The sequence below is a fragment of the Lissotriton vulgaris genome, chromosome 8 (assembly GCF_964263255.1).
Source record: "Lissotriton vulgaris chromosome 8, aLisVul1.2, whole genome shotgun sequence".
Classification (NCBI taxonomy): Eukaryota; Metazoa; Chordata; class Amphibia; order Caudata; family Salamandridae; genus Lissotriton; species Lissotriton vulgaris.
Window position 1 is genome coordinate 1424455990 of NC_141696.1, and position 27213 is coordinate 1424483202.

Genomic DNA, 27213 nt, shown 5'->3' on the forward strand with positions numbered 1-27213 from the left:
TTTGCAGTATGCTACATGCAATATGGACTTTTAATATCTTACATGAAGAACAGAACTGCAGATACACAGCATTTGGGTAAAGAAAATACTCTTAAGAAATAGGGACATGTGCGCTGTTCATCAATGGGTGAAATTAACAGTGAATGTATATTTCACATGGATTGCCTTAAGGGTTGATGTACTCATTGATGATAAAGAAATCATTGTGTTTGCTTGTACAGTTAAGGCCTTGAACGAAAGGGCCTGATTGGGGCTCATTCCGATGTCTGTTTTGCTGAGCACGCCCCCCACACACAGCCCTAACTCACTACAGTCATCATCATATCATCTCTCTCTGGCAGCAAAGCCAGACAGCCCATTACTGTTTTTCAAAGAGAGCCGCATATGTCTCGCCCTGTTTACACAGCATAAATGAGCTGTCAACAAGCTGTTTATCAGGATCAAGAGAGTCCTCGTCCCCTACACAGAGTGCCAGAGGGATCCATCAGCAAACACAGTAAAAGTCATCCTCCTGTTTGGCACAAAACAACAGCTGACTAGTTTTATTACCATATTATGTGGCTTTCGTGACAGAGATGATGCTGATGCAAAAATATCAAACCATTAAACAAACACATCTGAGGATATAACAGTGGCGTCAACACCTCGGAGAGCAATCCACGTCCAGAAATCTGCCAAACAGATTGAATTAAGGAGACTGGACTAAGCCATGGCTCTCAAGGTGTTCTATGGCCTGGCTCTAGCCCTTCTTTTGGGAGTCATACTTGTGAATTGCGAGCCTGCTGAATCTGACGAAGGTGATGTATCCATTTTTGTGTAGATCAGCCAACTTGAAAATAAGGTTCATCAAGGCAAATCTGTAGAGTGACCCATCCTTTCTTGGGCAAAAAATGAACACAAATGTAGTCGGGTTGTAAAACAGAATAAGATTTTGGTTTTATTTTCACATCATGTATTCCTTCATTTTGTCTATGTGGCACATGGGTAGCTTAGAGTCGAAAGGTGTTTATTTCAAGGTAGGGAACATCTGAGAGATCTTTGATTTAGTATGTCGCTGAAAGAATCAGCAAAAAAAACTATGTTCAGGGGATGTTTTGGCGAAAAACAAAAAACATTTGAACACTCTAATAAATGATTGACCGCTAATAGCTCTGTCATGGTCCAAAACTGATAACTGTATCATGATTCATGACTTTATGAAAGCTTTTCGCAATGTGACATTAGCAGTATGACATTTAGACAAACTTTCAATTCATTCTTGAAAACTTTCAGTTGTTCAGTCTTGAAAATGGTTCCAATTCAGCAAAGTGTAAGATGTAAAAAAGGCAGTATTGGTTACACAGCAGATGCAGCCCTCAAGAGCATTGACTCACAACCTGCAGCACTGGGGTCTGAATGGGCATTTGAATAGCAAGAGTGGAGGTAATGAAGAACTATGCTGTTCACCCTTTCAATCCTTATGAGATGATCTGTCATTGTCAGTGTATGTGTCTGTATTTATACGGTACTTTATAGCACAAACCTAGTCAAAAGGCAGCAGAGTGCTCCACTGGACCAAGGAAAAGATATAATGACCCAGTGATTGGAGAGGAGCTGGGCTCTTGCTGTGGAGGTGACTATTAGTGACCTGTGATCAATGGATCTGGCTACATGCCATGACTGCAACCAGGTTTGAGCACAGTGGGGGGCATGCCTGTTCTACTTCCATAGCGCGGGGACACGCCGGTGTGCATACCCAGGCACTCTATAAGACTCCCTATTATTATTAGGTACAGCATGCCAGCTAGTAGTGTAAAAGTGTGCTCTAATTTAGTAATTCATTTCAAATCTCCCTGTGCCGAGGGTTAAGGGTGGTCTCCACAAAATCACCTCCGGTGGAGGCCATGTACAAAACGTATAACTTTAAACAAGACATGTATCTGCAAGTAGAATCCCCCTTCTCTACACATCTACTCCAATAAATTACAGCTGAAGGCAGAGAATGCCCTCTTTGGTCATAAAAAACTGCCTTATTCTTATTTGAAGCAAACTGATGAAGTGGTAAATAAAATGGATATACTGAGGAAATAAATAAGGGAAGAGAATAGTACCATCACACAGTACAAAACAATGGGGCTTATTTATGAGCACCTGCGTCACTTTTGCGCCACCGGAGCGTCACTTTTTGTGACGCGCCAGTGGTGTCATTAATGCACCATGTTGCGTCATATTTACAAAGTGAAGCATTTAGGAAGATGCGTTACTTTGGAAACCCCTGCGCCACATTATACCTGCGCCAGGTAAAATGTATGGAGGGGGGCGTTCCGACGCAAGAAAGGGTCGTAGAAGTGATGCGGTGAAATCTATGAGATTTCACTGCGCCACTTCTAAGACTCAAATGCGTCAATATCTTACACCTGCCTAGCGGCAGGCTTAAGACCGACGCAGGCACATTGAACATGGGACTTGCCCATGTGTAATGACCCATTTTTGGAGTTGCGCCACTTTTGTGACACACTCCAGCAATGCGTCATTTTTGCGCCTACAGATATGTCAGAAATACTGACGTATCTGTAACTCCTCACATCATAATATGTCATACAGTAAATATGACGCATCATTGGTGTTGCAAGGAGGGTGGAATAAAAAGTGGTGCATCGCTGTTTTCACGCAGCGATGTGTCACTTTTCCTAAATGAGGCCCAATGTGACTATTTCCATCGTTTTGCTGCTCTTTTACAGTAGTCTGCACCATCTGAAATGCAGTAAATTCAACGTCTCTAGTTCTCTTAACATGGAGTCAACGAGTGCCACATATGCGCTCTTTCCTCTTTAAAGGATGCTAGCACTCTAGCTCATTGCTGAACCTCGGTGACAAAACCATAATAGAGCAGTAGTGTCCTAAGGCCCCTGCTCTGTCATCTGATGTGGGAACATAAGGGATGCTTTCGTGGTCGGCTGGGCTGATCAGACAGCCTCTAATTCCACCGACACTTGTCGGAACAGGGTAGCCAGCAAGGGTTCACAGGCAGCAGTTACTTAACATAACATAAGTAAAGGTCATGTTCACCCAGAGGTACCTTGGCACTGAATAACAGATGTTTATTGTTACCCAACTCAATGATACTCATTTTATCGACCTCATATGGATGAAAGGCTAAGAGGATCTGCCAGGATTTGAACCTGCAACCATGAAGTCGAACATGGGCTCCTGTAATGGATGCATTAGTCCACTGCACCACCTGAGCCAGCTTAAGGCACAGCATTTTCTTGGGGGTTGTGGTCAACATGTGTCATCACAAACACCAGTGAAAGCTGAGCAAAGGTTGGTAGCATGGGGTGATCACAGGGATCGAGAGAAGGCATGAAGCAGAAGAACAGCTCTTATGGATGTCCGAGTCTTGGTTCAAAACCCAACACTGAATCGGTGCTCTGTTCAAGTTTTCCCTCTGTCTCTTCAGCCACGTGTGCCTGTAATGTGACAAGAAATCGAGAGAAAACAGACTTAGTTATTGGAATAACTAAATGTGTGGTATCCCTCCCTCTGTTTTATTGGAAGAATTGTTATGTACCTTGAAAAAAAGATCAGGCAAATAACTTGTGGATGAGGAGAAAAGAGGATGGGTCAAATAATAATAATAATAAAGACATTTGTAAAGCGCATGGTTACGCCATCTCGGCGTGTCCCTGTGCTAAGTGAGAGGGAGGAGCAGTGACCTGAAGCAAACCGGCCATTACATTACATGCTGCTGGAGAATAGATGGGTTTTAAGCAGCTTTCTGAACTTGATCTCAGAGCTTTCCAGCCTGAGTTTTTGGGGGAGTCTATTCCAATTCTGAGCGGCTCGGACCCTAAAAGAACGACCCCCCATCCTGGCCTCCTTCACCTTTGGGATCTCCAGTAGCCCGGTGCCAGTAGATCTCAGAACCCTCCTTGGCGCATATCTGGTGATCAAGTCATTCAGATAGGATGGACCAGCATTGTTAAGAATATGGTGACAAGTACATAGAGTCTTAAACATGACTCTTTCTTTTACTGGTAGCCAGTGCAATGAATTAAGGGCTTTCTCAGAGGCCGCCCTACTAGGCTGACTAAGGCCAGCCGCGCAGCGTCATTCTGCAGCACCTGTAGTCGTCCCAGACTTTTGTCCGTTGCCCCCAGATATAGTATATTGGCATAATCAAGGCGAGACGTTATGAGCGCATGTACACATCTTGCCCCTACCGGGAGAAGATCCAGTGTTTTACGCAGTTTTTTCAACACACCAAAACCTTTTCCAACTACCTTTCTTATGTGTCCATCATGGGTCAGTGGGAGCCATGAGAGCAGAACAGTAGAAAGTGCTTTAAACATATGACTACTCTGTCTTTTGGGACACCTACGCCAATGGCCTTACATCCGAACTAGGTGGCTAACTGCTAGAATAGCACTGAGTCCATAGAAATAATGTTGCTAGTGTACCTCTTCCCTGTGACAACTGATGCATACTTGCCAACATTACAAGTTTCATATTCCTTCGAAATCATTGTAGAAAAAAAAAATCTAACGATATTGAGAGAATCCTGCTTTAAGGCTTTTCAACCGAAGGTCCAATTTAGCTTATCGGGTTTAAGCATGTCATTTTCATGGGTACATGATATCTGCATCAAGCAACAAGAGGATGAGAGCTCTATGAGAGACTGGCTCAGAGTGGTGTCAGGTCCTGGTTCCCAGGCAGTTCTGGGACAATGTATGGGCCGTAGGAGAAGTGGACACAGGTGACGTTGATTGGCCAGTATGGGTGCTTGGTGCACCAGGTTTCACAACTCATGGTGAGAAGGAGGGGGGTGTGGTTGCTCAGGAGTTAGTATATCTGTGGCAGATATCTTTGCATACATCTGTGTGTTGCTTATTAAAAACCTCTGTATTATGATGCTCAGCGGAATGAAACCGTGGCCACATTTTACCACAAGAATTCTTGCAGGAGAACTTTATCTGCTCAAAACAACTTGACGTGTTTCAGGTGTGGGTATTTTTTGCCTGGCTACTCTGTTTTAATTGAATATTTGAATTTAAATACCAAAACCTGTTGTAGTGGGTACATCATTTTCTCAACATACAATACTTTTTTCTGACAAGGTGAGGAAGAGCATTCTTCTGTTGGAGACACTTTCCCATCATTTTACATGTTTACAATATAACCCATTTTTGCTCTTAAAATGTTAGGAGCAAAAACATTTTCAGTAAACGAAAAAATATCTAATGCTTGCAGATGAACAATGTTGCCATGGTGAATGTACCTTAAAATTCATATCCCTAAAATCAGGGTTGCCCTCCTGACAAATGTTTATATTGTACCTAAAAGCTAATGGTTATCCATTTGAATGCATTGCAATTTGAGCTGCTCAGAAGAATGGATCTTAGGGTTTAATCATCAACAGCAAGTCAGCACAGGTTTGTAAACTTCCAAATAAATACTTCTAACATCTTACAAAAAAGTTTGTGAGCAACCTGATTTACAATAGCGACATTTATGGCAATCTAATGCAGGTCTGGGCTGGCCCTTGGACTCTGTTCCAAAACTACCTGGGATTGCTCTGTCCCTTGGATAATAATGTTAATATTACTTAGTTCATGACTTTTGCTCTAATATTGTTTGTCTCCTCCCACACCTCTGTTCATTGCAGATGGGTTTATACATGCTTGTTCCAGAGCAAGCTAGTGCACTAATCTTGGTCTTTGTTTAATTTCCAGTTAGCACTGTACAGAATCCTACAAAATGTGTTAATGCTGCTCCTTCTCCATTTTCTCTCTCAGGAGGAATGTCGACACGTGGGGAGGATAACCGAGCAAAAGGATATGACCAGTCAGGTAAGGAGCATGTGGGGACTCTAGGCTGAGTATGAGGCTTCCAGGCTGGAGGGCTTCGGGCGTAAATGCAGATTGTCAAGCAAGGAAGGAAAGAGAGAACTACTCTCTCTACAAATGAAATGGAGGAATGAAGGGCATTGTGGTTTGGGCGCAGTATTTATACAACACTCAAGCAAGATGGCCACTGCTAACGCAGGACACCCACACTCTTGGGAAATTTTGGGTGTTACCGATTTTTTCTAGGTAGACTGGATCAGAGAATCATTAGGCATAAAGGGCCCTGGGAAATTAATATGGCCTTAATGGGGGCTTGGACCAACAGTGACATAAAACAAATGTTCGGGGCATTGAGGTATGGCAGCATAAAGGCTGTTTGGAATAGAAGACCCCAGGGAATCATCTATTGGAGCACAAACGGTCCTTGAAAGGAATGGCCTGGGATACCAATATGAGCGACAGAATGAAATGCCAGGGCACATATCACACAAGAAGGTTGTTAGAGAACGTAAATCCTTGACAATCTCCTCACCTGAAAAAGACCGACATGCCAGGTGGCTTGGTGGAATAGCAGGCATGGAATTATTGTATTGTATTGTATTGTAATTGCATTTATAAAGCGCTTACTACCCCTGATGAGGCGTCAAAGCGCTTTTTTCGGCAGGTAGCACGCTACTCCGGGACCCATAGAGGATTAGTGGAGTGGTGTAGCTCACTGGTTAGAGGCTGCAAACCCGGAAGCAGAGAACGGCCCGGGACCAGTGTTCAATTCCCGACGCGGCAGGGTCGTGGACCAGGGTCAGCGGACTCGATAATTCTCGCCTCGGTGCCTACTCTAACCAGGGATCACACTCGGCAACTCTGGGCATTAGCTTGCCTCATCTCTACAACGGCCCCCCACATATGCCTGGTTTCACCTTGGAGATACCCAGTAGGGACCATCTCACAGGGATAGCCAGGACGGGTTCCCCAGCGGTCTACAGCGCCACAACGCCTCAGAGCAGCAGTGGGCTTTACAAGACACATACATTTACATTTACATTAGTGTTGAATTATTATAGTGAAACATGCAAGTACATTTTAAGTGGTGGATAGGTTAGTCAGTTATTAGGATTTGGAATGATAGCAGAAGGATAGAGGAGGACAAAGGTTTGTATTAATTTATCGCTTCTTGACGTACGTTATTCAGGAAGCCTATAAAGGATTAGTGGTGAATTAATATGGTGAAATATGAGGTAATTTCAGTGGTGGATATTAGTCTGTTACTTGGAGTGAGAAGGATAGCGTAGGGATAAAAGGGAAAAAAAGATTTGCATCTTGTAGAGATAGTGGACAACATCAGACTAGCTCTTGATTCCAAGCAATCGGCGATTCTCATCCTGCTCGATTTGTCGGCAGCCTTCGACACCATCTCCCACAGCATACTCTTAGAGAGGCTGGAAGAGATTGGTGTCGGGGGCCTTGCCCTTAGCTGGATCAAGAGCTATCTCAAGGACAGACGATCTAGAGTCAAAATAGGCCCTTTCCTATCTGACATGCTGGAGAATGATAAGGGAGTCCCCCAGGGCTCAATACTCAGCCCCACCCTTTTCAATGTTTACCTCTCCCCTCTAGAAAATATTATTAGAAGCTTTGGGTTCGATACGGTATCTTATGCCGACGACACCCAAATCTTGATTAAGTGGGGACATAATTTGCTAGATGTCCAAACCAGATTTAGAAACTGCATGATAGCCATAAACACCTGGATGGCTAAGAATTATCTCATGTTGAATACGGCAAAAACTGAGATCATGCTCTTTGGCCCGGCAAAGAAGACTTGGTCAGCCGATTGGTGGCCAAACAAGCTAGGGCAGTGCCCAATGCCCAAGGAAACTGTGAAGAACCTCGGCATCCTATTAGATGATACACTATCTATGTCACCGCACATTAACAAGGTAGTCCAGACGAGCTTTGGAATCATGAAAAGCCTCAGGAAGATTTTTAGGTGGCTTCCCATAGACTGTTGCAAACCCCTCATCCAAGGCCTCATAATTAGTCGCCTTGATTATGGGAATGCACTGCTAGCGAACATCAACGAAGGAGCACTGACAAAGTTGCAGGTGCTGCAAAACACAGCAGCCAGACTGACTCTTAACTTGCCGCCTCGCACCCCTTCTGCCCCTACACTCACTAAGCTCCACTGGTTGCCAGTAAGGAAAAGGGTAGCATTTAAGATCTGCTGCTAGGTACACAAGTCAGTTCATGCCCAGGGACCTGCCTACTTGAAGAAAAAACTAACTTGCTATCTTCCGACCAGAACCCTCAGATCGGCTGACAAAAACCTTCTATGTGTCCCTAAAGTTCGCACAGTGAGGAATGGAGATCGCAGCTTTTCTAAACTCGCTCCTGATCTATGGAACTCCCTCCCACTGTCACTCAGAGCTGATAATAACTACTGATCCTTCAGGAAAAGCCTCAAAACATTGTTATTCTAAATCCCCTCCCATGAGCTCCGCTTGACACTGCATTCTTGTCTGGGTACATCTGTTCGCGCTCTGAGACCATCCGCCGGTGAATTACGCTCGCTATAAATGCATAAACTAAACTAAACTAAACTATATAGCACGTGTTACCCCTGATGGGTGCTGAAGCGCTTTTCTGGCGAGTAGCATGCCACTCCGGAACCCATAAAGGATTAGTGTTGAAAATTAGTATAGTATAAATATGAAGTAAATTGAGTAGTAGATATGTTATTCAGTTATTTGGGCAGTATATTAGTATAGTTGAATATGGAATTTGAGAAGTGAACATGTTAGTCTGTTAATTTTGATTGAAAAGGATAGTGGAGGGGTAAAAGAGTGAAGGATTTTTTTTTTAGGTCCTAGCAGTAAGAAGAGGCTTTTGGATAGGTAAAAAGGAGTTTTGGAGTGGAGGAGTAAGAGGGGAGGGTTTAGAAAGGTTTTTTTTAGGGGATCGGTGTAGTAAAAAGAGGTGTCAGATGATGCAAGGAGTGGTAGAGAAGGAGAGAGTCTAGAAAGGGTTATTTTGGCGATCATAGTAGTGGTATGGGGTTTGAGAAAATGTAAATGTAGTTGTACTTGTAAAGCGCACGGCTGTCTCAGCAACGGGGCTTCCCGGCGCTGCACTCATACCACTGTGGCTTTCCTGTGAGATGTCCACTCCTGGGCACCCCCAAGGTGAAGCCAGGCATCCAAGCGCTGCTAGGGCTGTTGTGGAGATTAGGCAAGCTATTGCCCAGAGTCACAGAGTGGGACCCATTATTAGACAAGGCACCGAGACGAGAATTATCAGGACTGGGGAAATTGCGTCCGAGAGCCGCCGAGGCGGGTATTAAAACCTGGTCCCGGGACAGACCTCTACCTCTGGTTCTGCCGCTCTAACCATTGAGCCACACTTCTCCACTAAATGACAGAGTGGATGCAGAGTGTATATTGATAGATGTATAGGATGAGAGATAGGGTAGTGCATTGGAAGGAGTAGTAGAAAGAAGTTTGAGATGAGTCAGTAGGTTGGGATAGAAGATATATTGAGCTAAGTATAGGCTGAGAAACAGGGTAGTGCATTGGAAATGATAAATTAGAAAAGAAGTGATAAATATATAGATCCATAAGTACATTGAAAGTATATAGATACTTAAAGGGAGTAAGTATATTTAGATTAAATATATTGATAGAGGCACAGGATGAGAAATAGGGTAGTGCATTGGATATGCTTTTTCAGGAGAAAAGTAACAGACACACAGATCCAAGTACATGGAAGGTACATAGATGCACAATGCTCTGTTTGTGGAAGTGGATGGTGTGGGCTGGGTATTGCTAAATGAGAACAAGGGCAGCATTTCTGGACCTAGTTCCGACCAGTCTCGAACAGGCTCAAACAGGCAACTACCCTTGTCCTCTCCGCCCTTAACAGGTTCAAACAGGCAACTATCGTTGTCCTCTCCGCCCTTAACAGGCTCAAACAGGCAACTACCCTTGTCCTCTCGCCCTTAGCCTTGACGCCCGGGCTGAAATGCTCTAACCCTGGCCTTTTATAGCCCTAGTAATCAGGTGACCTTTCAGCCAATGGGAACCCTAGCCCTAACACTATCTAATCACAACACTAGCCCTAAAATCTAGAACCAATAGGAGACCAAGACCTTACAGCCAATCTTAGCCCTAGTCCAAACACCCAATCAGTTCAAAAACCCTGATCTCCACATCCAATAAAGGCCTTAGCCTTACCAGTAGTCCCAACCCAAGTCCAAGCAGCCAATGGTACAGGTAGCCCTAGTCCCTACTTCCAATAGAAAGCCTAACCCTACTCTTAGTCCCACAACTAGTCCAACAACCAATCACACCAGAAGCCCTAAATAGCTACTTCCAATTAAAGGTATAACCCTAGCCCTAGTCCCACCCTACTCCCAACAACCAATAACATAGGAAGCCCTAGTCCCTACTTCCAATAGAAATCCTAACCCTAGTCCCAACCCTACAATGATTGAATCACAGACCCAGAAACCAATATGAACCCTCAAATACCCAACCAAGGAGGACATTAACTCTAACCCAATAGAAACACTAGATTCAACCACCAATCAGTGTACACATGTGCTAAACACTAGCAGACCATATAAGGTCCCAGCAACCTTAGACATGGTTTGCTAGCCAGGGAGTTGGAAGCTGTTTCTCCTGTTCAGAATCTCCTAGGAGACAGACAGGGTCAATCCACACTTTGGACTTCTGCAGGTAAAGGCTTCACTAACTTGAAATCTAACTATACTGTTTGAATAGAGCTTTGGGAGAAATTTGGAGGGAAAACAGATTTGTCACCAAGGAATGAGAGGGACAAACTACAGAGGTTGGACAGCAAATCCCACAATTCAACACGTTAAATGCAAGCAATCATGGGCAGGGAAAAACCACAAGTTTAAAACACAAAACAGGTGATAAAACATGCAAACACAGGCAGGTCAAAACTGCAATTTTAAACTGTAACAACCACATGCAAAGACAGTAATCGCAGAAAGGGAAAATCGTTTTTAAACAACTTTTATTTTGGGAAGAGACAGCACTAGTCTGTCTCCTTACCACTTCCTGGACTCTGCTCACTGCAATCTGGGGCACAGGTGGGCTGCAATTCACAAGATGGAGGAGAATGATTTGAGGTGCACCCAGCAAGGCCTTAAGGGGTCTCGGCAGGTGTGAGAGGAGGGCTCAGACTTGCCTGGTAGCTGAATAGCCAATGGTCTGCTGGCCTGGGGTGGGGGCTGGGCAGCTGCTTCTCCTGTTCAGAATCTCCGAGGAGACAGACAGGCTCAATCCACACTTTAGACTTCTTCAGGTAAAGGCTTCACTAACTCGAAATCTAACCATACTGTTTGAATAGAGCTTTACTCCCCCTGCTGGCCAAAAAACGAAGTGTACAGGCCCCAGTAAATACAGTTTAAACAGCTCATAGAAGCACCCTCTGATGTACGATCATTTGGCCCGTACCCTTTACAATCCACCAAATAAAATACACGACCCTTGACTTTCTTGCGATGGACCTCAAACTCCATGTGATAATTTACTTATATTGGAGGAGAAGTCATTCAAGACAAGTTTGAACACAATAAGGTAAAAGCAAAGGAGCATGAAACACTGGCTGCATTGCCAAATCATAAGAAAATTAGAGTTTCATTGCCCCCGGATTGAGGACCCTGATGATAGACAAAGGACCTCAATACCTGGGCTGTAGTTTGCACCGTCCTTCCATTGTAATGTTCTTGGTGGAGAGCCATTCCAGATCTCCTTCTTTGTAATCAGACTGCTATTTTTGATGTTTATTGACTTGCACCTCCATGTGTTCCTTCGACTCTTGTAATCATTTTTTATTGTGATTTCTGACTTGAGATAAGAGATCATGAGAGTCCTGAACAGATGAATATTGCTTGTGGTTCTTGGTGGATCTGCAGTTTGAGCTAGTTGGATGCTTTCCTGTTGCACAGTAAAAAAGGGAAGTACCAGTGGCCCAATGCTGAGAGTTATTGTTTGGATATTTTTTGAAAGGGAGTATCAGTTCCCATTCTGATTAACTAGTGACTAACAAACATCGAATAATCTGTTCCAGCGGCTGATTTACTTGCTCTGCCTGCCCATCAGTTTGCCGGTGATAGGCAGTCAAGGGTCGAGAGTCAATGTATAATGAAGTGCACAAGTTCTGCCAGAATTTAGAGATTAATTGTGCCCTCCTATCAGAAATTATAACAGAAGGGAGACCATGAAGACACATGATATGCTGAAGGAAAAGAGAGGATAGATTCTTCAACGTCATTAGTTTCTTCAGAAGTACAAAGTATGCCATTTTAGAAAACAGGTTTACAGTTACCCAAACCATAGTGTGTCCATTAAAATTGGGAAGGCCTGTGATAAAATTCATGCTTATGTTACGTAATGGGTATGGAGTGACTTCGAAAAGAAATAAGAGTCCCACTGGTGCTGAGTGGGGAGCATTATTTCAGAAGCGGTTTGGAAAAGAATGAACATAGTTGTGAATGTCCTTAGACATGCTGGTCCACCAGAACCATCTTTTGCAATTTGCGTAGGTATTCTAATTACCTGGATGTCCAGTGCCAACTGACTAAGGATTCCTGAACTAGCGCTGGAATAGATAGAAATAATTTTTTATGGTAAAATAGGCCATCCTATATGCTATTCCAATCATCAGTCAACCTTTCTCCCCTGTCAATCAGATGTGCCTCCTGTCTTACTCTTTCGAAAAAGGCTTCTGTTTGACACTCTAGAGCAGAGGTTTTCAAACTTTTGTCAGCTGAGCCCCCCCATCTAAATCTTTTTACACGTCGAGCCCCCCCACCACCACCACCACCACCTGACAAAAAAGTTCTGGAAGCTGGTACTCGTCATCTTTAATGACCATTCCCTCCTGCAGAGCCCAGGTGGTAAGGGCAAATATTATGAAATAAAGAGATCCACTTCCAGTTTTGAGTAGTACCTGGAAACTGGAGTGCTTACAATTTTGTAATCTATTTTTTGCAGGTTTATATAGTGCGAACATGACCCAAAGGTATTGGAGCGCTTTACAGGAGCATCATTCACATTACACAAGCACACATTCATTTTTTGTAAGCACAGGGCGATAAAATGATATTCCCAGAATCACAGGATGTTGAGCAGACACCAAGAATTGAACCTGGTTCCCCAGCTCCACAATCATCAGCTCTGGCTATTGCGCCACATCCTTGCCCTAGACAAGATATCAGATTAAGCATTGGCAAAGCCAATAGGTCTCAGCAATCAGATAGCTACAGACGATGGCAATATAAGTGCATTTGTGTATGGCTCAGGGGCTGTTTTTATTGATATCCACAAATGTATTACCACCGATTGCTGAGACCTATTGGCTTTGCCAATGCTTGTTTTAGAGGCAGCAAACATGTCTGGAGTTGTTCTCATTAAAGGCAGGTCCCTTTTGGAGGGGGAGGAATTGCCTTTTCAGCACAGAGATGCGAGGGCTCAAAGACACATGTGTCCGTGTCGTTGAGCCCTCACACATGCACATCTATGCATGTGTGTGAAGCCCACACATGCACAGATAGATTATCACAGTCCCTCAGCAGAGCAAAGCCCTCTTGCCTACACAGACGGATGTTCACAATCCCTCAGAGGAGCCAAGGCAAACTCTCACTCTGGCACAGACTGTCAGGCTATATTACAAATTGGTTGGTCAGGGGGGTCATATCCCTAAAATCAGGGTTGCGCTCCTGACAAATGTTTATATTGTACCTAAAAGCTAATGGTTATCCATTTGAATGCACTGCAATTTGAGCTGCTTAGAAGAATGGATCTTAGGGTTTAATCATCAACATCAAGTCAGCACAGGTTTGTAAACTTCCAAATAAATACTTCTAACATCTTACAAAAATGTTTGTGAGCAACCTGATTTACAATAGCGACATTTAAGGCAATCTAATGCAGGTCTGGGCTGGCCCTTGGACTCTGTTCCAAAACTACCTGGGATTGCTCTGTCTCTTGGATAATAATGTTAATATTACTTAGTTCATGACTTTTGCTCTAATATTTTTTGTCTCCTCCCACACCTCTGTTCATTGCAGATGGGTTTATACATGCTTGTTCCAGAGCAAGCTAGTGCAATAATCTTGGTCTTTGTTTAATTTTCAGTTAGCACTGTACAGAATCCTACAAAATGTGTTAATGCTGCTCCTTCTCCATTTTCTCTCTCAGGAGGAATGTCGACACGTGGGGAGGATAACCGAGCAAAAGGATATGACCAGTCAGGTAAGGAGCATGTGGGGACTCTAGGCTGAGTATGAGGCTTCCAGGTTGGATGTCTTCGGGCATAAATGCAGATTGTCAAGCAAGGAAGGAAAGAGAGAACTACTCTCTCTACAAATGAAATGGAGGAATGCAGGGCATTGTGATTTGGGCGCAGTATTTATACAACACTCAAGCAAGATGGCCACTGCTAACGCAGGACACCCACACTCTTGGGAAATTTTGGGTGTTACCGATTTTTTCTAGGTAGACTTGATCAGACAATCATTTGGCATAAAGGGCCCTGGGAAATTAATATGGCCTTAATAGGGGCTTGGACCAACAGTGACATAAAACAAATGTCCGGGGGATTAAGGTATGGCAGCATAAAGGCTGTTTGGAATAGAAGACCCCAAGGAATCATCTATTGGAGCACAAAGGGTCCTTGGAAGGAATGGCCTGGGATACCAATATGAGCGACAGAATGAAATGCCAGGGCACATATCACACAAGAAGGTTGTGAGAGAACGTAAATCCTTGACAATCTCCTCACCTGAAAAAGACCGACATGCCAGGTGGCTTGGTGGAATAGCAGGCATGGAATTATTGTATTGTATTGTAATTGCATTTATAAAGCGCTTACTACCCCTGATGAGGCGTCAAAACGCTTTTTTCGGCAGGTAGCACGCTACTCTGGGACCCATAGAGGATTAGTGGAGTGGTGTAGCTCACTGGTTAGAGGCGGCAGACCCGGAAGCAAAGAACGGCCCGGGACCAGGGTTCAATTCCTGACGCGGCAGGGTCGTGGACCAGGGTCAGCGGACTCGATAATTCTCGCCTCGGTGCCTACTCTAACCAGGGATCACACTCGGCAACTCTGGGCATTAGCTTGCCTTATCTCTACAACAGCCCCCCACATATGCCTGATTTCACCTTGGAGATACCCAGTAGGGACCATCTCACAGGGATAGCCAGGACGGGTTCCCCAGCGGTCTACAGCGCCACAACGCCTCAGAGCAGCAGTGGGCTTTACAAGACACATACATTTACATTTACATTAGTGTTTAATTATTATAGTGAAACATGCAAGTACATTTTAAGTGGTGGATAGGTTAGTCAGTTATTAGGATTTGGAATGATAGCAGAAGTATAGAGGAGGACAAAGGTTTGTATTTATTTATCGCTTCTTGACGCACGTTATTCAGGAAGCCTATAAAGGATTAGTGGTCAATTAATATGGTGAAATATGAGGTAATTTCAGTGGTGGATATTAGTCTGTTACTTGGAGTGAGAAGGATAGCGTAGGGATAAAAGGGAAAAAAAGATTTGCATCTTGTAGAGATAGTGGACAACATCAGACTAGCTCTTGATTCCAAGCATTCGGCGATTCTCATCCTGCTCGATTTGTCGGCAGCCTTCGACACCATCTCCCACAGCATACTCTTAGAGAGGCTGGAAGAGATTGGTGTCGGGGGCCTTGCCCTTAGCTGGATCAAGAGCTATCTCAAGGATAGACGATCTAGAGTCAAAATAGGCCCTTTCCTATCTGACATGGTGGAGAATGATGAGGGAGTCCCCCAGGGCTCAATACTAAGCCCCACCCTTTTCAATGTTTACCTCTCCCCTCTAGCAAATATTATTAGAAGCTTTGGGTTCGATACGGTATCTTATGCCGATGACACCCAAATCTTGATTAAGTGGGGACATAATTTGCTAGATGTCCAAACCAGATTTAGCAACTGCATGATAGCCATAAACACCTGAATGGCTAAGATTTATCTCATGTTGAATACGGCTAAAACTGAGATCATGATCTTTGGCCCGGCAAAGAAGACTTGGTCAGCCGATTGGTGGCCAAACGAGCTAGGGCAGTGCCCAATGCCCAAGGAAACTGTGAAGAACCTCGGCATCCTATTAGATGATACACTATCTATGTCACCGCACGTTAACAAGGTAGTCCAGACGAGCTTTGGAATCATGAAAATCCTCAGGAAGATTTTTAGGTGGATTCCCATAGACTGTCGCAAACCCCTCATCCAAGGCCTCATAATTAGTCGCCTTGACTATGGGAATGCACTGCTAGCGAACATCAACGAAGGAGCACTGACAAAGTTGCAGGTGCTGCAAAACACAGCAGCCAGACTGACTCTTAACTTGCCGCCTCGCACCCCTTCTGCCCCTACCCTCACTAAGCTCCACTGGTTGCCAGTAAGGAAAAGGGTAAAATGTAAGATCTGCTGCTTGGTACACAAGTCAGTTCATGCCCAGGGACCTGCCTACTTGAAGAAAAAACTAACTAGCTATCTTCCGACCAGAACCCTCAGATCGGCTGAGAAAAACCTTCTATGTGTCCCTAAAGTTCGCACAGTGAGGAATGGAGATCGCAGCTTTTCTAAACTCGCTCCTGATCTATGGAACTCCCTCCCACTGTCACTCAGAGCTGATAATAACTACTGATCCTTCAGGAAAAGCCTCAAAACATTGTTATTCCAAATCACCTCCCATGAGCTCCGCTTGACACTGCATTCTTGTCTGGGTACATCTGTTCGTGCTCTGACACCGCCCGCCGGTGAATAACGCGCGCTATAAATTCATAAACTAAACTAAACTATATAGCACGTGTTACCCCTGATGGGTGCTGAAGCGCTTTTCTGGCGAGTAGCATGCCACTCCGGAACCCATAAAGGATTAGTGTTGAAAATTAGTATAGTATAAATCTGAAGTAAATTGAGTAGTAGATATGTTATTCAGTTATTTAGGCAGTATATTAGTATAGTTGAATATGGAATTTGAGAAGTGAACATGTTAGTCTGTTAATTTTGATTGAAAAGGATAGTAGAGGGGTAAAAGAGTGAAGGATTTTTTTTAGGTCTTAGCAGTAAGAAGAGGCTTTTGGATAGGTAAAAAGGAGTTTTGGAGTGGAGGAGTAAGAGGGGAGGGTTTAGAAAGGTTTTTTTTAGGGGATCAGTGTAGTAAAAAGAGGTGTCAGATGATGCAAGGAAGGGTAGAGAAGGAGAGAGTCTAGAAAGGGTTATTTTGGCGATCATAGTAGTGGTATGGGGTTTGAGAAAATGTAAATGTAGTTGTACTTGTAAAGCGCACGGCTGTCTCAGCAACGGGGCTTCCCGGCGCTGCACTCATACCATTGTGGAATGCTTCCTGGCTTTCCTGTGAGATGTCCACTCCTGGGCACCCCCAAGGTGAAGCCAGGCATCCAAGCGCTGCTGGGGCTGTTGTGGAGATTAAGCAAGCTATTGCCCAGAGTCACAGAGTGGGACCCATTATTAGACAAGGCACCGAGACGAGAATTATCAGGTCTGGGAAATTGCGTCCGAGGGCCGCCGAGGCGGGAATTGAAACCTGGTCCCGGGACAGACCTCTACATCTGGTTCTGCCGCTCTAACCATTGAGCCACACTTCTCCACTAAATGACAGAGTGGATGCAGAGGATATATTGATAGATCTCCGATCAGCCAGCCACGCCCTCGCCGCCGTCCCCCGCATCCGAAGAATGACAACGGGAGGAAGGTCCTTCTCCTACCTGGCCGCCAAGACCTGGAACTCCCTACCGACCGACCTGCGCCTGACCCAAGACCACCTCTCCTTCAGGAAGAAGCTCAAGACCTGGCTATTCGAGCAGTAGCAGCACTCCCCTCCCCCCCCCCCCCCCCTAGCGCCTTGAGACCCTCTGGGTAAGTAGTGCGCTATATAAATGTCTATGATTGATTGATTGATTGATGTATAGGATGAGAGATAGGGTAGTGCATTGGAAGGAGTAGTAGAAAGAAGTTTGAGATGAGTCAGTAGGTTGGGATAGAAGATATATTGAGAGAAGTATAGGCTGAGAAACAGGGCAGTGCATTGGAAATGCTAAATTAGAAGAAAGTGATAAATATATAGATCCATAAGTACATTGAAAGTATATAGATACTTAAAGGGAGTAAGTATATTTAGATTATATATGTTGATAGAGGCACAGGATGAGAAATAGGATAGTGCATTGGATATGCTTTTTCAGGAGAAAAGTAACAGACACACAGATCCAAGTACATGGAAGGTACATAGATGCACAATGCTCTGTTTGTAGAAGTGGATGGTGTGGGCTGGGTATTGCTAAATGAGAACAAGGGCAGCATTTCTGGCCCTAGTTCCGACCAGTCTCGAACAGGCTCAAACAGGCAACTACCCTTGTCCTCTCCGCCCTTAACAGGTTCAAACAGGCAACTATCTTTGTCCTCTCCGCCCTTAACAGGCTCAAACAGGCAACTACCATTGTCCTCTCGCCCTTAGCCTCGACGCCCGGGCTGAGATGCTCTAACCCTGGCCTTTTATAGCCTTAGTAATCAGGTGACCCTTTCAGCCAATGGGAACCCTAGCCCTAACACTATCTAATCACAACACTAGCCCTAAAATCTAGAACCAATAGGAGACCAAGACCTTACAGCCAATCCTAGCCCTAGTCCAAACACCCAATCAGTTCAAAAACCCTGATCTCCACATCCAATAAAGGCCTTAGCCCTACCAGTAGTCCCAACCCAAGTCCAAGCAGCCAATGGTACAGGTAGCCCTAATCCCTACTTCCAATAGAAAGCCTAACCCTACTCTGAGTCCCACAACTAGTCCAACAACCAATCACACCAGAAGCCCTAAATAGCTACTTCCAATTAAAGGTCTAACCCTAGCCCTAGTCCCACCCTACTCCCAACAACCAATAACATAGGAAGCCCTAGTCCCTACTTCCAATAGAAATCCTAACCCTAGCCCTAGTCCCAACCCTACAATGATTGAATCACAGACCAAGAAACCAATATGAACCCTCAAATACCCAACCAAGGAGGACATTAACCCTAACCCAATAGAAACACTAGATTCAACCACCAATCAGTGTACACATGTGCTAAACACTTGCAGACCATATAAGGTCCCAGCAACCTTAGACATGGTTTGCTAGCCAGGGAGTTGGAAGCTGTTTCTCCTGTTCAGAATCTCCTAGGAGACAGACAGGGTCAATCCACACTTTGGACTTCTGCAGGTAAAGGCTTCACTAACTTGAAATCTAACCGTACTGTTTGAATAGAGCTTTGGGAGAAATTTGGAGGGAAAACAGATTTGTCACCAAGGAATAAGAGGGACAAACTACAGAGGTTGGACAGCAAATCCCACAATTCAACACGTTAAATGCAAGCAATCATGGGCAGGGAAAAACCACAAGTTTAAAACACAAAACAGGTGATAAAATATGCAAACACAGGCAGGTCAAAACTGCAATTTTAAACTGTAACAACCACATGCAAAGACAGTAATCACAGAAAGGGAAAATCGTTTTTAAACAACTTTTATTTTGGGAAGAGACAGCACTAGTCTATCTCCTTACCACTTCCTGGACTCCGCTCACTGCAATCTGGGGCACAGGTGGGCTGCAATTCACAAGATGGAGGAGAATGATTTGAGGTGCACCCAGCAAGGCCTTAAGGGGCCTCGGCAGGTGTGAGAGGAGGGCTCAGACTTGCCTGGTAGCTGAATAGCCAATGGTCTGCTGGCCTGTGGGTGGGGGCTGGGCAGCTGCTTCTCCTGTTCAGAATCTCCTAGGAGACAGACAGGCTCAATCCACACTTTGGACTTCTTCAGGTAAAGGCTTCACTAACTCGAAATCTAACCATACTGTTTGAATAGAGCTTTACTCCCCCTGCTGGCCAAAAAACGAAGTGTACAGGCCCCAGTAAATACAGTTTAAACAGCTCATAGAAGCACCCTCTGATGTACGATCATTTGGCCCGTACCCTTTGCAATCCACCAAATAAAATACACGACCCTTGACTCTCTTGCGATGGACCTCAAACTCCATGTGATCATTTACTTATATTGGAGGAGACGGCATTCAAGACAAGTTTGAACACAATAAGGTAAAAGCAAAGGAGCATGAAACACTGGCTGCATTGCCAAATCATCAGGAAATTAGAGTTTCATTGCCCCCTGATTGAAGACCCTGATGATAGACAAAGGACCCCAATACCTGGGCTGTAGTTTGCACTTGGTGTAAGTAGAGCTCTTGAGGCGGAAAGCCGAGGGCAGGATTTTTAAAGACTAATTTTAAAAATTTGTTATTGTGATACTGTGCTTTTTAAAAACAACAACTACTGTCTACCTCTTGGCTCCCCACGTGACTCCCTCCCCGCGCAGCCGAGTCAGGCGCTGCAGCGGGTCGCAGGCGAATCGCCGGGACACCAGGGCCACGCCCATTGGAATAGGCCACGCCCCTTTTGCACTACAAAAGCGCGCCCTCCTCGCCAGCGCTTTGTGTAAGTAGAGCTCTTGAGGTGGAAAGCCGAGAGCAGGATTTTTAAAGACTAATTTTAAAAATGTGTTATTGTGATACTGTGCTTTTTAAAAACAACAACTACTGTCTACCTCTTGGCTCCCCACGTGACTCCCTCCCCGCGCAGCCGAGTCAGGCGCTGCAGCGGGTCGCAGGCGAATCGCCGGGACACCAGGGCCACGCCCATTGGAATAGGCCACGCCCCCTTTGCACTACAAAAGCGCGCCCTCCTCGCCAGCGCTTGGTGTAAGTAGAGCTCTTGAGGTGGAAAGCCGAGAGCAGGATTTTTAAAGACTAATTTTAAAAATGTGTTATTGTGATACTGTGCTTTTTAAAAACAACAACTACTGTCTACCTCTTGGCTCCCCACGTGACTCCCTCCCCGCGCAGCCGAGTCAGGCACTGCAGCGGGTTGCAGGCGAATCGCCGGGACACCAGGGCCACGCCCATTGGAATAGGCCACACCCCCCTTATATCGTCATATAAGGATGTGCTGGTTTCGGAGGCGCAGCGGACGGGTGCAGTGGGCGCTCCGGCGGTGCGCCAAAGGCAAGCCCGTCTGCGCCCGTCCGCGACCAGACGGGACCAGGGGCCACAAACCCTTGTTCCCTCATGTTCCAGAGCAGGACATATAGCTCGACAGCCTTACACAACATAGGAAGAACATCTGCTGTCCAATGCATGCATATCTATGCTCCTACAGAGCTCCCCCCCCGCTGCTCGGACTGCAAACACTCCTTTCGTAACACCTCCCCGTTGACCACAGCCCAGAAATATTGCATGTATGCGTTAAACTGTCGATCACTGCCAATGCATAGCACACAAATTACCATGCTGCTCGAGGAACACAAGCCAGACGCTTTTTTCTTGACAGAAACCTGGCTCACTGCTCAATCGGAGCCGGATGTAGTCTCAGCCTTACCCGCTAGATACCACATCCTCAGATTAGACAGACCGGAAGGGAGAGGCGGAGGTCTGGCCATCATATTAAAGGACTACAGCAGAATCTATCCCTGAATGCGAGAGTGTAGAATTCTGCATAGAGTTCCACGCAAATAGTTTATTCTCCGGCACTTTGATCTATCGCCCCCCCCCGAGCCTGCAAAATTGTTCCATAGGTCCCTCCCAGAGATTATAGCAAAAATAATTTTATCGTCTGCCAATCATACGGTTTTAGGGGACCTCAATTTCCACTTTAACTCCCCCTCAGACCATATTGCTAAGGAGCTAATAGATGACCTTGGAGCTCTTCAACTGGCCCAACTGGTCACAGCCCCGACCCATGAAAAGGGCAATCTACTCGACCCTATTTTTAGCAACTGCACCAATCTAACTATTGACCAACCCACTCCCCTCCCATGGTCGGACCATTATTTGGTTCCGTTTACATGGACTACCCACAAAGCCCCCCAGCTACCCCCTCAAGTCACAACGAGGAGAAACTGGTCAAAACTCCCTGTGGAATCCTGGATGCACAACCTGGACTCCACCCGCCCGCCACCCTGCCCAAGCCCCAACGTGGCAAACGGAAACTATGTAGGTTGGATCACAAACTCACTAGATACTATCCTCCCTCTCCGCAGATCCTCCTCAAAGAGAACGCAGAAATCAGCTCCCTGGTTCTCCGATTCGCTACGAGAGCTAAAACGCCTTTGTAGGCAACGAGAAAGAGCCTGGCGATTAGACTTTCTCCCAGAAAAAAAGGCATCCTACAAAGAGGCGATCAAAGCCTACAGAGAAGGGGTTAGGACGGCCCAGGCAACCTACTACTCTGATAAAATCCTGGAAGCAAAATCAAAGCCCAAGGAAATCTTCCACATAATAAAACAATGCACCAGTACCATCACTGCTCCCCCTCCGATCAAGACTCAGGACCAATGTAATGAGCTGGCGGAATTTTTCCATAACAAGGTTTTGAAAATCTACTCCACCTTCCCAACAATAGCCTCAACCCCGGATGCGACTGATCTACTCCCCCCTAGAATCCCTCTTTCCCCAGACCAGCCAACTCTTGATCATTTCCCTCTTATGGACCTTGACACCCTTGGCAGAATGGCACGCCAAGTTAAGTCGGGCTCTCCACGTGACCCAGCTCCTCCAGAAGTCCTGATGCAGGCAGGCGAAGCTACCCTGCCTGTAATCTTGGAACTTCTAAACTCGTCCATATCCACATGCTCAGTCCCCACAGCCTGAAAGCAAGCCATGGTGCGGGCGCTGTTGAAAAAACCTAATCTGGACCCTGATGACCACTCCAACTACCGCCCCATTTCACTCCTTCCTTGGGCTAGCAAGGTGCTAGAGAAATATATAAATGCCCAGTTGGTTCAGTTCCTAGAGAACCACTCCCTATTACACACGTCCCAGACAGGCTTCAGACCAAAAAATGGGACTGAAACCGCCTTATTAGCAGTCACCGAAGAATCTCGAAGGATACTGGATCAGGGAGGATCAGTGGCAGTGATCCTCCTTGATCTAAGTGCCGCCTTCGATACGGTCAGCTATGCCACCTTGCTGAACCGTCTCTATGACATCGGAGTTTCAGGTGACGCATTAAGGTGGTTCGACTCCTTCCTGTCTGACAGATCTTTCCAGATCTTCGACGGCGACACAATGTCATCCAGCAAACCTCTCAGCTGCGGAGTTCCGCAGGGCTCTTCCCTGAGCCCTGTGCTATTTAATGTATACATGAAACCGCTGGCTGGGGTAGTCGAACCGTACGGCATTAAAATCGTGTCGTACGCCGACGACACTCAGCTAGTGGTTTCATTGGCCCAAGAGAACAACAGGCATTCCCCGGTAGGTCTGCTGAAATGCTTAGAGGAAGTCAAGGAGTGGATGACCAACTCCTCCCTCAAGCTGAATGGAGAAAAAACAGAGCTCATGCTCCTAGGCCCAGCCTCGCCAGTTCCTTTCACTTCCTTGTGGCCCTGCGGTCTGGGCGCTCCCCCACCCCCAAGGAAAGTGTCAAGAGCCTGGGAGTATGGTTAGATAAAAAGCTCTCCTTCTCCACTCAGGCCACCAAGCTGTCCGCCACCTGTTTTTGCCTACTCAGAACCTTGAGGAAGGTCCTCCCACTTCTGCCGCTAGAGGCCAAAAAAGTGGCAGTACAAGGCCTCATCCAGTCCCTCCTGGACTCAAACAACGCTCTATACGTAGGGGCCCCTGAGATGACTCTTCGGAAGCTACAGGTGGTACAAAACTGCGCTGCACGTACCTTACTCCAGATTCCGCGAACCCAGTCAGCCAGACCTGGACTGAAAAGCCTGCACTGGCTTCCAGTGAGGCATAGAGTGGCTTTTAAGGCGCTGTGTATTGCGCATCGGGCCTTTTGGAAGACGGGATCAGCAATTAATAACAACCTCGTCACCCCTTACCACCCTAGCAGGAACCTTCGGTCTACGGAGGCTTTCCTGGCAGTTGTTCCCAGAGTGAAGAGAGCCAGGACCGGGGGTAGGCTGTTCTCATTGAACACCGCTAAACTCTGGAATGCTCTCCCACTCTCACTTCGGTCCAACCCTGACTTGCTCTCATTCCGGAAAAAGCTGAAAACCCTTCTGTTCACCAAACCCTCCTAGTCCTAATCTCCCCTGTTCCGTCACATCTCTGCTTAACTCAGCGCTTGGACGCCCGTGGGCAGCAACCACGCTTAACAAATTTATTTTCATTTCATTTCATTCATTCCATTTTAATGTTCTTGGTGGAGAGCCATTCCAGATCTCCTTCTTTGTAATCAGACTGCTATTTTTGATGTTTATTGACTTGCACCTCCAGGTGTTCCTTCGACTCTTGTAATCATTTTTTATTGTAATTTCTAACTTGAGATAAGAGATCATGAGAGTCCTGAACAGATGAATATTGCTTGTGGTTCTTGGTGGATCTGCAGTTTGAGCTAGTTGGATGCTTTCCTGGTGCACAGTAAAAAAGGGAAGTACCAGTGGCCCAATGCTGAGAGTTATTGTTTGGATATTTTTTGAAAGGGAGTATCAGTTCCCATTCTGATTAACTAGTGACTAACAAACATCGAATAATCTGTTCCAGCGACTGATTTACTTGCTCTGCCTGCCCATCAGTTTGCCGGTGATAGGCAGTCAAGGGTCGAGCGTCAATGTATAATGAAGTGCAAAAGTTCTGCCAGAATTTAGAGATTAATTGTGCCCTCCTATCAGAAATTATAACAGAAGGGAGACCATGAAGACACATGATATGCTGAAGGAAAAGAGAGGATAGATTCTTCAACGTCAGGAGTTTCTTCAGAAGTACAAAGTATGCCATTTTAGAAAACAGGTTTACAGTTACCCAAACCATAGTGTGTCCATTAAAATTGGGAAGGCCTGTGATAAAATCCATGCTTATGTTACGTAATGGGTATGGAGGTACTTCGAAAAGAAATAAGAGTCCCACTGGTGCTGAGTGGGGAGCATTATTTCAGAAGCGGTTTGGAAAAGAATGAACATAGTTGTGAATGTCCTTAGACATGCTGGTCCACCAGAACCATCTTTTGCAATTTGCGTAGGTATTCTAATTACCTGGATGTCCAGTGACAACTGACTAAGGATTCCTGAACTAGTGCTGGAATAGATAGAAATAATTTTTTTATGGTAAAATAGGCCATCCTATATGCTATTCCAATCATCAGTCAACCTTTCTCCCCTGTCAATCAGATGTGCCTCCTGTCTTACTCTTTCGAAAAAGGCTTCTGTTTGACACTCTAGAGCAGAGGTTTTCAAACTTTTGTCAGCTGAGCCCCCCCATCTAAATCTTTTTACACGTCGAGCCCCCCCCCCACCACCACCACCTGACAAAAAAGTTCTGGAAGCTGGTACTCGCCATATTTTATGACCATTCCCTCCTGCAGAGCCCAGGTGGTAAGGGCAAATAATATGAAATAAAGAGATCCACTTCCAGTTTTGAGTAGTACCTGGAAACTGGAGTGCTTACAATTTTGTAATCTATTTTTTGCAGGTTTATATAGTGCGAACATGACCCAAAGGTATTGAAGCGCTTTACAGGAGCCTCATTCACATTACACAAGCACACATTCATTTTTTGTAAGCACAGGGCGATAAAATTATATTCCCAGAATCACAGGATGTTGAGCAGACACCAAGAATTGAACCTGGTTCCCCAGCTCCACAATCATCAGCTCTGGCTATTGCGCCACATCCTTGCCCTAGACAAGATATCAGATTAAGCATTGGCAAAGCCAATAGGTCTCAGCAATCAGATAGCTACAGACGATGGCAATATAAGTGCATTTGTGTATGACTCAGGGGCTGTTTTTAGTGATATCCACAAATGTATTACCACCGATTGCTGAGACCTATTGGCTTTGCCAATGCTTGTTTTAGAGGCAGCAAACATGTCTGGAGTTGTTCTCATTAAAGGCAGGTCCCTTTTGGAGGGGGAGGAATTGCCTTTTCAGCACAGAGATGCGAGGGCTCAAAGACACATGTGTCCGTGTCTTTGAGCCCTCACACATGCACATCTATGCATGTGAGTGAAGCCCACACATGCACAGATAGATTATCACAGTCCCTCAGCAGAGCAAAGCCCTCTTGCCTACACAGATGGATGTTCACAATCCCTCAGAGGAGCCAAGGCAAACTCTCACTCTGGCACAGACTGTCAGGCTATGTTACAAATTGGTTGGTCAGGGGGGTCATATCCCTAAAATCAGGGTTGCGCTCCTGACAAATGTTTATATTGTACCTAAAAGCTAATGGTTATCCATTTGAATGCACTGCAATTTGAGCTGCTCAGAAGAATGGATCTTAGGGTTTAATCATCAACAGCAAGTCAGCACAGGTTTGTAAACTTCCAAATAAATACTTCTAACATCTTACAAAAAAGTGAGCAACCTGATTTACAATAGCAACATTTATGGCAATCTAATGCAGGTCTGGGCTGGCCCTTGGACTCTGTTTCAAAACTACCTGGGATTGCTCTGTCCCTTGGATAATAATGTTAATATTACTTAGTTCATGACTTTTGCTCTAATATTTTTTGTCTCCTCCCACACCTCTGTTCATTGCAGATGGGTTTATACATGCTTGTTCCAGAGCAAGCTAGTGCACTAATCTTGGTCTTTGTTTAATTTTCAGTTAGCACTGTACAGAATCCTACAAAATGTGTTAATGCTGCTCCTTCTCCATTTTCTCTCTCAGGAGGAATGTCGACACGTGGGGAGGATAACCGAGCAAAAGGATATGACCAGTCAGGTAAGGAGCATGTGGGGACTCTAGGCTGAGTATGAGGCTTCCAGGCTGGAGGGCTTCGAGCGTAAATGCAGATTGTCAAGCAAGGAAGGAAAGAGAGAACTACTCTCTCTACAAATGAAATGGAGGAATGCAGGGCATTGTGGTTTGGGCGCAGTATTTATACAACACTCAAGCAAGATGGCCACTGTTAACGCAGGACACCCACACTCTTGGGAAATTTTGGGTATTACCGATTTTTTCTAGGTAGACTGGATCAGACAATCATTAGGCATAAAGGGCCCTGGGAAATTAATATGGCTTTAATGGGGGCTTGGGCCAACAGTGAGATAAAACAAATGTCCAGGGGATTAAGGTATAGCAGCATAAAGGCTGTTTGGAAATAGAAGACCCCAAGGAATCATCTATTGGAGCACAAAGGGTCCTTGGAAGGAATGGCCTGGGATACCAATATGAGCGACAGAATGAAATGCCAGTGCACATATCACACAAGAAGGTTGTGAGAGAACGTAAATCCTTGACAATTTCCTCACCTGAAAAAGACCGACATGCCAGGTGGCTTGGTGGAATAGCAGGCATGAAATTATTGTATTGTATTGTAT

The 27213-nt window shown here is 45.3% G+C and overlaps 1 protein-coding gene across 17 annotated transcripts in view; it reads left to right on the forward strand.

The window, feature by feature from the left end:
- Window positions 1-585: 585 nt before the first annotated feature.
- Window positions 586-27213, forward strand: part of LOC147698860 (uncharacterized) — a 205441-nt gene continuing 178813 nt past the window's right edge. For 4 of the 17 annotated variants that reach the window (XM_086935448.1, XM_086935465.1, XM_086935449.1 and 1 more), the window contains exons 1-4: window positions 595-797; window positions 5775-5828; window positions 14051-14104; window positions 26561-26614. In XM_086935448.1, coding sequence (XP_086791574.1) covers window positions 710-797; window positions 5775-5828; window positions 14051-14104; window positions 26561-26614 — 250 coding nt within the window. In that variant the 5' untranslated portion in view covers window positions 595-709. Of the gene's footprint in view, window positions 798-5774; window positions 5829-14050; window positions 14105-26560; window positions 26615-27213 lie in introns of all 17 variants that reach the window. The other 13 variants (XM_086935453.1, XM_086935457.1, XM_086935460.1 and 10 more) reach the window with 7 other exon arrangements.